We start from the raw sequence: 10,772 nt of genomic DNA, 5'->3' as shown, positions 1-10,772 counted from the left end.
TGAAGATCTCTGGCTATATAGATCTTAAGAAAGTTTTCTTATCACCGTTGTAACATTTATGCTTAAAAAAAAGATAATTTTTGATTTTCGTAGCTTTGAAAATAAATATTTTACCCTTTATAAGAAATCAATAGCTCAAATATACAGACTTGCCAACTTTCGATGCTTTTTGTAGAAATTTATTCTAGTGGTATCTGCAATTATGTTTTAACTTATAACTTATTTTCCACCACTACTATATATGAATTAATTTAAAAGATCATATGCAACGCTACATTATGTCGGCTCTGTCATGGTGATGCTTTTAAATTGTTGGGGTAAAATCCCCAGAAGTTCTGAAAACTTGAGTTTTAAAAGGACTACCACTGACCAAAATATTTTGCAAAAAGCGTAGTTGACAAGCCTGAATATATGCATAAAAGATCTATCTACTGGCATAACCTCAGATATTTGAGATTCATGTGAAGTATTATTCTTTCGTGGTAGAGATATAAAGCAAAATTACTATTTTAATCAATTAAGTGTTTTAACGGACCTTGTATCAGAACTTAGGAATGTGACCGTCTGTCCTTTTTTTATATTCGTTTACAAAATTTTTAATTCTAATTTAGTATAGCATTATCAAATTTTCAGAAATTTTCTTAATCAACACCTTTTACATTACTCGATAAGGTTCTTTCATGAAAGCGGTAAGTATTTCCCGTGTAACTTAATGATTACGTTCTAATTTGAAAAGCTTCTAGATCAGGGGTTTCCAACTTACATGAGGCCGGGGGCCACAATTAAAAACACCAGTCAAATGGCGGGTCGCAACTTTGTCAAAATTTTATGTAGGATTATTTTATGTTTGAAGGAACATTAAATATTACTGTCAGATTTTTATCAAGTTGTTCACAACAAAAGTATTGAATTACAAATAATAATAAATATTTACTTGATGCAAAACCTGAGAAATACATTTTTTTGTACCGTTGGTATGTTAAATTTCACAGAAACGAAGAAATTAGTTCCAATTGGTAACTATACTGTTCTAGCATATGTGGCGCAAAAGAGAATGTGCATATTAAAAGTAACGAAAGTATCCGACTGAAATAAGCGTTTACATTTAAGGGAAATAATATTTACATTTAAGGGAAAATGCTCTGCCACTTTTTTTTACATAATGGGTGTTCTTTCATGGACAGAATTTCCCTGTAGATCTAATAATACGTAACCATTGCTATTATTAGGATTTTTTTTTACTGAAACTACAGAAATTCCGTAATAGTAGGAGGGTATGTATTTGTTTCTCACAAGTTAGGCTTTCAAATGCATATAAACGAACTATCTTTTTAAAAAGATTCGTTTACTTCTAATATTTGTTTTATCACCACAAGATATAATCATTCCTCAAAACCGTAGAAGTTGGCAACTACGAACAAGAATAGTGTAATTTATTGAATAAATATAATTCTATAATGCAGTGGCATGAGCATTGTAATGCAGTGTACCATTTTCTATAGCTGTATTTGTATTTGTAATGCAGTGGCAGGACCGGTAAAGGAGCAACTTTAGAAAAAATTAGAGGTGATGGTATCACAGATCCCCAAAAAAGAGAGTGGTTCAGTCATGGACACTGGGTATCTGTTCCAGGAACGGTTGCAGGGATGTGTAATATAATTGAAAAGTTCGGCTCAAAAAAGGTAACTTAATATTTTAAAATTTATTAGTAATAGATCTTTCGTCATCTATTTTTATATGAATATAACTATTTGAAAGTAATCCTATATTTTTAAATTTTAGTTAATATAATGTATCAAATTATTGAATTTAATAAAATAGCGGGCGAATATAGAAAACTAAATATTGAAGAATTTCAGTTAATTCAGTTGACACCTTGAAAGGCTCATTTCGAGATAATTTTAGTCACTAAGTTCGAACTGGGAGTCAGAGGCCTCAGATGCGCCCTTTTCCCATTTATCTTGAAATATTGAGCTTAGAGGAGAATCGATAAGGTAACAGGAACACAAATAGGATGATGGGTAGCGAATAAACGGCATTTCGCCTTAAGTTGATAGAGATGAAATTAATTAGTTTGCAGACAGAAACCAATAGATGAAGATTAACAGTTGATGAAGAGAGACAAATAGTAAATCTATGCAAAAGATGACTATATACAAATGAAGACAACTATTCTACGAAGACGTCTTTATTTCATATTCTACTATGAAGACGTCTTCATTTGCATATGATGTTGAAGGGTAAATGCCGCATAACTATCGTAAAGAAGTATGCATTAGGTCTAAGACTGGCATCGTCTTTAAGATTATTAAATTTTAATATATTGTTAAAATTTGAAGTATTGCAGTCAAGAGCTTTGTCAAAGAAGTTTCTGATGAGGTTCTTGAAATTTTGATCAAATGAATCGATTTTTAGGTCAATATATATGTCAGTATTCCTTTGAAACCACGTGGCCTTGGTAATACTCCTCATGATGTTTTGTAATGTAGCAAGCTTTTTCAGTTGGTTTTCAGTGGCATTTCAACAATCAGCCGATGCGTATGCCATTATTGGTAATGTAATAATATTCTGTGTTTCAGCTGAGGTGTCCTTGATTGAGTAGATTCTGTAATTTAATTACTGCAGTATTTGCCTTGTGATCCGTCCATGTAAGATGTTTATTTAGAACAAGACCAAGATAAGTGGCTTTGCTAACAGTTGGTATGATTTCATTAAATAGTTGAAGTTGGTTATGATCTTGAAATATTTTTCTCTTCTTTTGTATAATTAAAAGTTGTGATTTGAAAGCATTTGTCTCAAATTTCCAATTGAGACACCAGTCCTCAGTGCCATAGATTTTAGACAACAGTTTCTGAGTAGCTAGGTTTGGATCAGCAGATTTGACTACAATCCCTGTGTCATCGGCATAAAATACCGTGATCACTATGATCAATTGGAAAATCATGAGTATATATAGTATAGAGTATCGGGCCCAGGATATTTCTTTGCATGAAACCAACGCGTAGTCTTAGTCAATAATCTTAGTCGTTGATTTATGTTTATTGACACTGATGTAGAAGTTTCTATTTCTGAAATAATTGTTAATAATTTTGACAATCCCACGTGGGAAATTTGATTGCATTAATTTATAGGTTATACCATTATGCCAAACTCTATAGAATGCCTTGCTAATGTCCAGCATTAGTAGGGTTGAAAATTGTTTAAGATGAAGATCTCTGGCTATATAGTCCACAATTTGAAATAATTGCTTGGAAGATCTAGTTAAACCCAAACTGCTCAGCGGGAAGAAAAGTAAAGCATGACTTTAGTTTATTATAAATAAACCGTTCAAGAGTGTTTCCGTTAGCGTTCAGTAGACTAATTGAATGGTAGCTGGAGGGTGAGTATGGATCTTTATTAGGTTTTCACATAAGAATAATATTTGCCGTCTTCCAGATGTTGGGAAAGTAATTCAATTTAAGACAGCTATTGAAGATTAATGTAAGATTCCCAATATATTAATTAAGGAGAAACTTAACCATCGTATTTTCAATTCTGTCACATCCAGAAAATTTTAGAGGTTTTAGTTTTCAAACGAGGTTTTTCACTTCTTCAATGATGGTTGGTTCAATTGAAACTGGTGCTTGATTTCGTGATAAAAAGATAACTACACATTGATTAACCAATTTGTGATTAGCTTGGTCGTATCTGTTATTAAGATTGAATTGTTCTCCCATATGGTTTGCAAAAACCTCTGCCTTTTCAATATATGAGGAAACAAAGCTTTTTCGCAACGAAGAGGTTTATTTTTTGGTGGCTCCAAGAGGGAAGCTTTTGTAATATTCCATATTGACTTATTCTCTACCACCAAAGATTTTATTTTATTATTTCACTGTGATCGTTTTAGACGCCTACAGTCTTTGTGAATTTGTTTGTTGCGGTTGATCATTTGAAGGCTGTAAGGGGGTCTCTGGTCATATGATACTTTTTCCTGCAAAATGTCTTTGCTTGATGAGGTAGGTTATTCCAGGAATGAGTCTTAGAAAGTTAACTCTGTATTCTTTGATAGTAGTAGCCTCAGAGTAGGCTATAATTTTATTATCTTGGCCTTCAGTATTGACATTGTCAATTGAGTCGGTGGTCATCTTGATGAGAATATTTTTGTATAGGTCGCAGTTCGTATGATTTATTCAAGATAATTTTAAATAATTGGCGTTTGAATAATTGGCGTTGAAACGTAGTGGTGAGGATAAATGAACTTTAAATTAAACTTACTGCATTAAAAGATACATTTTCCTTCAAGTAGGAAGATATTACCACCAAACCGGAAACTCTGAGCAATGGTGCAACAACACTATCCTAAATTAATAATCGTACATAAAAATATGGGAACCTGACGTCGTTTACCAGGGCCCATACGCACCTAAAAATTATTAGTAACTGGTATCGATTTCGTTTGAAAAATTTAAAGTAAAACAAGTTTTTGATTAGAACCCTCAGGGCAATAGAAAAAGAGGAAGACCTAAAAGTACTTGGCGCAGGACGATTGTAAATGAATTGAAAACTATAGGATAGACTTGGTGAGAGGCAAAATAACTGGCCACAAATAGAGTGAGATGGAAAGCTATGATAGAAGCCCTATGCTCCAATTCGAAAAGAAAAGGTATATGTATGTGTATGTATCCATTTTGTTATAAAGAAGCTACGAATTTCTAAATAGAATTAGCTTCCACTATCAAAATAAAATTTCCTACTTGTCACCTTTATGTCTATATATATATTTAATTGTAGAAAATAAAATACTCTGGTATCTACAAACATTATAATATCAAAATATTTACACTAATATTTATACCACTTTTTAATTCTTTCCAGGTGAGTATGAACCCTTTTTACGAATTTTTTTAATGACTCTATATATTTATTTCTTTGTAGTGGTGGTCACAATTCTTATAAATCAACTTCGAGCCTCGGTGACTTAGGGGATACAGCGTTCGCCTCACAACGAGGTGACACAAGCTCGAATCCCAGTGGTGGCTAGTCGATACGAATTCTGCTCGTCTGGGCTCACATTGATCAATCACAGAGCTGACGTAAAATATCCTCAGTGGTAGACAGATCATGGGTTAGAATCCCCTAAATATCGGCTAACAGAGGCAGATTATCGTGCTTTTCCTCTCCGTATAACGCAAATGCGGGTTATTTCCATTAAAAAAAGTCCTCAACAAAAGCTAGTTTGGCCGAATGCTTGCTTAAGGAGTTCCCTTGTCATCTGGATTGTGTTCAAAATTACAAGTCTACGGAGTTAAGCATTGATAGTCGTAAACTCAACTGGGTGAGATGTTCAACGCCGGTAATAAAATAAAATATAAATTAAATTTGTTCAAACTAGATAATTAAAATTAAGTTTTTGTTACCACACAAAATATAAAAAGAAAATTGGGAGATCGGATAACTATGAAATTGTTATACCATGTGACAGAAGAACTTTATAAATGCAGCCTTGTAGCTCTTCTGTTATATTCAACAACGCTTCATTTTAAATATATTTTAGTCAGCTACTAATGACTTAAGTCAACACCTATTACTTAAGGCCTACTCACATTGTTATCAAAGTATGCCGTTCTAAACTACTTAACGTGTACTGATTCGCACTTTAGTAAAACTTTTATAGAAAAGAACTTGCAAACATTCATTTTATAATAAAATTGGTGATTCTCTTTTTCTTATCTACCACTAAATAAATAAATATATATGTATATATATTTTCTAAATTTTTGCTTTATTTAAGAAAGACTTTATCACGCAAATAAATCTTTATTTTAAGTAAACTAAACGGCCTGTTAAACATTTTATTTAGGGCTAAAGAATTCAAATGTACTTAAATCTAAAAAAATTGCAATACATTAACTGCTCCGGATAAGACGAAATATTTTAAAAAACGGGAGCGAACTAAAATTCACAGGTTTTCAGATAATTTTGCCAAATTTTTAATTAATATTTACTTATTTTTTGGGGGGACGGGCAAGTCATAAATCTATTAGTGCGGAATCAGAATAGTAAAAAATAAATCGCTGTAGCTTAAGTTTGGGCATAGCTAATATGACAGACGCATTTTTGCTTTCACTTTAAAGCTAAGACATCCAATCCTTGTGCGTTAAAAGTGTAACATTACAATTTTTAATGTGAACTATTATTACCCCGCCCACAAATAAACTGCTATAAAAATAGCTTGGTTACCAGTTTCATCTTTTTTTACCCTGATTATCAACCCCCTGAAAATGCATATATGACTCGCCCGTCTCGAAGAGGTTAACTCTGCTGACAAATACAGTACTGTATTGCTGACAAATACAGTTCCTAACCCAGAGGGTTAGCTACTCATTCATCTATGTTTAAAATAATAAGGATTAGTTGGAGGGGATGGCTTAACTGTAGCTAAGTGGCTTATGATATAAACCTTTGAATTATTTCTAAGTAGTGATGAATAAAAACCCCGTAAATTGAATTTACTAAACCAAGAATCTCATATTAAAAGACTGTCAATCGAAAATATCCAACCGCTGTCCAGAGCAAGTTGGTACTTCTGTATTTAAAGTCTCATCATATAACTGGTACAAAAAAATATTATATTGGGTCTTTCGAAAAGATCGTGTCGATTTTCGATATTAGAGCTCCCAAAGGTCCGCCAAAAGTATTCAAGGGGTAACAAAATTTATACTACAAAGCGGTCAACTTCCTTCGCTTTATAGTGAAGCGGCTGCGAATTTAGGAAAACTTCAAATTACAAGTGTGATTTGCTACCACTTGAATATTTTGCGTGGTCCTTTGGGAGAACGATAGAGATTGGCACGATCTTTCTGGAGGATTCAATATATGTATTGATGAATGGTGGTCAAAATAACTTCAAAACGAATTTACCAAAGTAAAACTTATACTTAATAAATATGATTTTACAACCACTGTAAAAAAAAATTCTAACAAACTGACCAAGTTTTGTATACTTTGTATAATCTGTATACTTTGCATAATTTGTATACCAAGGTACGAAAGTATTCACTTTTAAGGAATTAGGCACAGTGAACGTCTGAGATTGTGTTCAAGGCTTTTAGTACGTTAAGTGACCTTTTACCTTTTCATAGTGAATAATCAAATCATGTGATAAGGTCATCATGATTTAGGTCAATTTTAATAAGGTTGAATTAGGTACTAACTAGGAAAGTTTCTTGCGTTATAAAAGAAATAATAAATTTTTAAAAAAAACTGACAACCAATATTGCCATTACATATGAGTTTCTTTTCAACTTTTACAGCTAACAATGAAACAAATTCTTGAGCCTGTTATTAAACTAGCAAGAGATGGTGCACCTGTGCCCTATAAAGCTGCCACTATGTGGAAGAATAACCAAGACATGTTTCTCCATTCTAAAAATGCAGAAGATCTGTTGATAGATGGCAAACCACCTTCACCCGGTGATATAATAACAGCACCAAAGCTGGCAGACTGTTTTCAAGTAAACACAAAGATCCATTCATGCTAGTATATATGAAATTTTCTTACTTAATATTTTCTATTATTAATATACAGATTTACACACTATTAAACATGTATATATATATAAATACATCCATAGTATTCAAACAAAGGGAGGGTTAACAATGTATGAATAAAGTTAAACTAAGTGTGATAAAAACACAAATTATGCCATCTAACCAGATTTGCGATAGTGTCGGGTTTATTATAAAGAGCCTAGATTTGAGTAGCAAGAAAATAACAAGACCACGCTACAATAAGGGAAAGAGTCGATATTCCCCTTAAGTAAATGAATAGAGCAATTATGCAACAATTATGAGCCCTTATAAACAGAGCCAAATCACGTTAAACTTAGATTTGTTCTAGCCTTCACTAATTCTTCAGATCTGGCATGGCTACCCATATAGTCTAGTGTTGTCATAGGACAGCACAAAAATTAAATTAATCGTCATAGAGTATCGGTTTTATAAATTTTATTTTTAAAAAATATATAAAGACTAGTAACTTAATTTTTAATATTTATCCCAGATGAATACAACTTTGTTGCTCCGCATAATATAGTATAAAAGTATCCAATTTTATTTGTTTTCCGCATGCAACCGATCCATTCATTAATTAACTAAATTATCACATCTTAGCATGTATCCAAACGAAGATAGTATGCACTTTATACCATACGTGAAGAAACTAAACAATGTGAAAAACGCAGCACAAATAAAAGCACGAAAACAAGGGATATTATAGTTTCAGTTTTGTAAATCTAAAGTTTTTAATACAAATTGAGTTTTTATGAAATTTTAATTTGTACATATTCATTTATTATTATTCATACTTACGCTGGCTTGTATGCTCATTTCAAAGAAATTAGAGAGCAGATAGCATAAATTAGAAAAAAACATCACAAAGATACATCCCCATGGAAGGTAACTGCTATGCTTTTTGCGCAAGTTTTAATAAATTGATAGAGAATTAAATAGTAAAACTTATAGCAGAATAAAAGACAATTAGCCCACTCATTAAAAATGTCACCACAAGATAACTGCAATAAAAATGTATTTAACTTTGAATTTTTGACATGTAATGGTGAACAAATTACCTAGACTGAAAATTACTAAACTAAAAATAAACCTTAATTTCATTACCACTTGAAAATACTTTTTTTTACAAAGCTGAGCAAGTTGGCATCTAGTGTTACATGGTGTTTCGAGCCCTTTCGTGTGGAGGATTGGTTAAATCGCTCAAATTAATAAATCACTCATCAGTAGGAGTGCACAATGGGCTATTGGCGACGGCCCGGAAAACAGATTTGAGGATGATCCGATGACATGCCATCACAATTTTGATACTCTGTGGTGGGGACGACTAATACACGAAGTCTAACACTAAACGGCAAAACAGTGTAACAAAATCCAATCATGAATATGATGATTTTTCCATTATTTAAATGATTTATGTGTAGTGGTGAACAAAATTATTTTAGTTCTAATGTTAAAATAATACACTGTTCGTATGAACCTTTTGGGAAAAATTAAATAGTAGTAGAAATATTAAGATGAAAAATTATATTTTACTGTGCTTGTAAGTATCATAATACTTAAATAATCCTAAACAAATAAATTTTTATCTGATTATGGGGGAATTGAATTTTTAATTCTAAAAAAATCTAAAACTAAGAAATTTTTAACTGCTTTTACAAAATTTAAAATAATTTTAAAATTTTTCCAGGTGCGTATGAACATTACATTTGCGTTACTTGCCAACTTTACTTCCTTTTGAGGATGGAAATATGACTATTGAATTACTTTTCTAATAGGTGCCAACTATTATGGTCGTTGAAAAATATTTTTCTTGGTTTAATGCATAGTTTGCACCAACTTTAGAAATTCCATTGTTTCAGAATTTTTTTTTTCCTGTGATAGAAAATGTTGTTAAGTCTTAGCACACAGCTAATACTTAACAAAATTTTTAACAACAACGATCGAGGGCTCTCTGTAAGAACTAGCGCATGAGATCAACGATTTTTTCAAATAGTGAAAAAGAAAAAATCGTCAAACATACGCAACATTATAATAATCTTTACATAAATTTTTCTTAAGTATTTTAATATTTTTTCGTTGAAGGAGAAAAGACGCCATCGGCTAATTCTCATGCATTTATATATATATTGTATCTTTTTTTTTATTTTTTTTTTATTTAATGTGGTGTTCAAAACTATATTTTAATTCAGTTTATAATTCTCAAAAATAAATGGGAAATATAATTTATACTACCACTTCAAATAGCCACAAGTTGATATTATCATATATATCTTACTACTCTTCCGGGCTTGCAAGAACTCCATTTTGCTCCCTAAACTTTATTTTTGTCATGTATAGTCACTTAGTCTAATTTCAGGATGAATGTGAAAAGGGTCGACGCTTAGTTCCACTACAACGAACTTCCGAGTTTGCTTAAGATTTTAATTTAATATATGTGGTAGAAAAATTTTTGCATTCATGCTCGATTCCTGCTTTAATAAATAATAAATATAAATTTAATTTAATACACATTTAACTATCGTTACATTTAAATAGTTTAAATATACATATAAAGGACCAGCTAGTTATTTTAATGTATTTTAATTGATGATGAATTAAGTGGTTGTCTACTCAATAATTATTTAACTACCACTAGGTAAAAACTTTTGTTGAATAACGTAAAAGGTAGCAGTTTAGTTACTTCAAAAATATCTCGTCATTTATATTCGGTTAACGTATTCAGGTCTGAAAATGAAAGCAAAAAACTTGTAGTAGTACCATTTCAATAACAGGCAATTTTCGGGAAGAGTAGATTTATTTTTAAAAAAATTCAAAATAAAAAGTAATATTTTTAAAAACTCCGTTTTAGTAGTGGAGAATAATAATTAAGAAAAAAATTGAAAAACGTTTAAAATCGATTACAAAATTCCACACGGACAGACATACACGAAGGCAAGTTTATATAAACGCATACCTGCCAACTTTTAATCCCTTCCATTATCATTTTTCTCAGTGGTATTAAAATGGAATTAAAACTTCAATTTTAAGCAAGCAAATGCGTTGTATTTGAGAAAACTTAAATTGACAACCATATTAATATATGTGCTTAATTTTTGTAAGAATAGTGATGATCAAAATCATTTGAAAATTAAATTTATAAAAGAAAAAATAGTATATATTTACTACCACTTTAAATATGAAAATAAAATCTTCCGGAAAATCCGGAAGAGTTGGCAGGTATG

The 10,772-nt window shown here is 31.4% G+C and overlaps 1 protein-coding gene across 1 annotated transcript in view; it reads left to right on the top strand.

Annotated features, from left to right (window-relative positions):
- Positions 1-10,772, top strand: part of LOC107436708 (glutathione hydrolase-like YwrD proenzyme) — a 54,990-nt gene that overhangs the window by 23,719 nt on the left and 20,499 nt on the right. Inside the window, exons 4-5 of the mRNA XM_043043330.2 lie at positions 1,526-1,682; positions 7,293-7,493. Coding sequence (XP_042899264.1) covers positions 1,526-1,682; positions 7,293-7,493 — 358 coding nt within the window. The remainder of the gene's footprint in view (positions 1-1,525; positions 1,683-7,292; positions 7,494-10,772) is intronic.

The sequence above is a fragment of the Parasteatoda tepidariorum genome, chromosome 10 (genome assembly GCF_043381705.1).
Source record: "Parasteatoda tepidariorum isolate YZ-2023 chromosome 10, CAS_Ptep_4.0, whole genome shotgun sequence".
In the NCBI taxonomy this organism is placed as follows: Eukaryota; Metazoa; Arthropoda; class Arachnida; order Araneae; family Theridiidae; genus Parasteatoda; species Parasteatoda tepidariorum.
The sequence above is the reverse complement of the archived record's forward strand: the minus strand, read 5'-3'. Positions and strand labels throughout refer to the sequence as shown.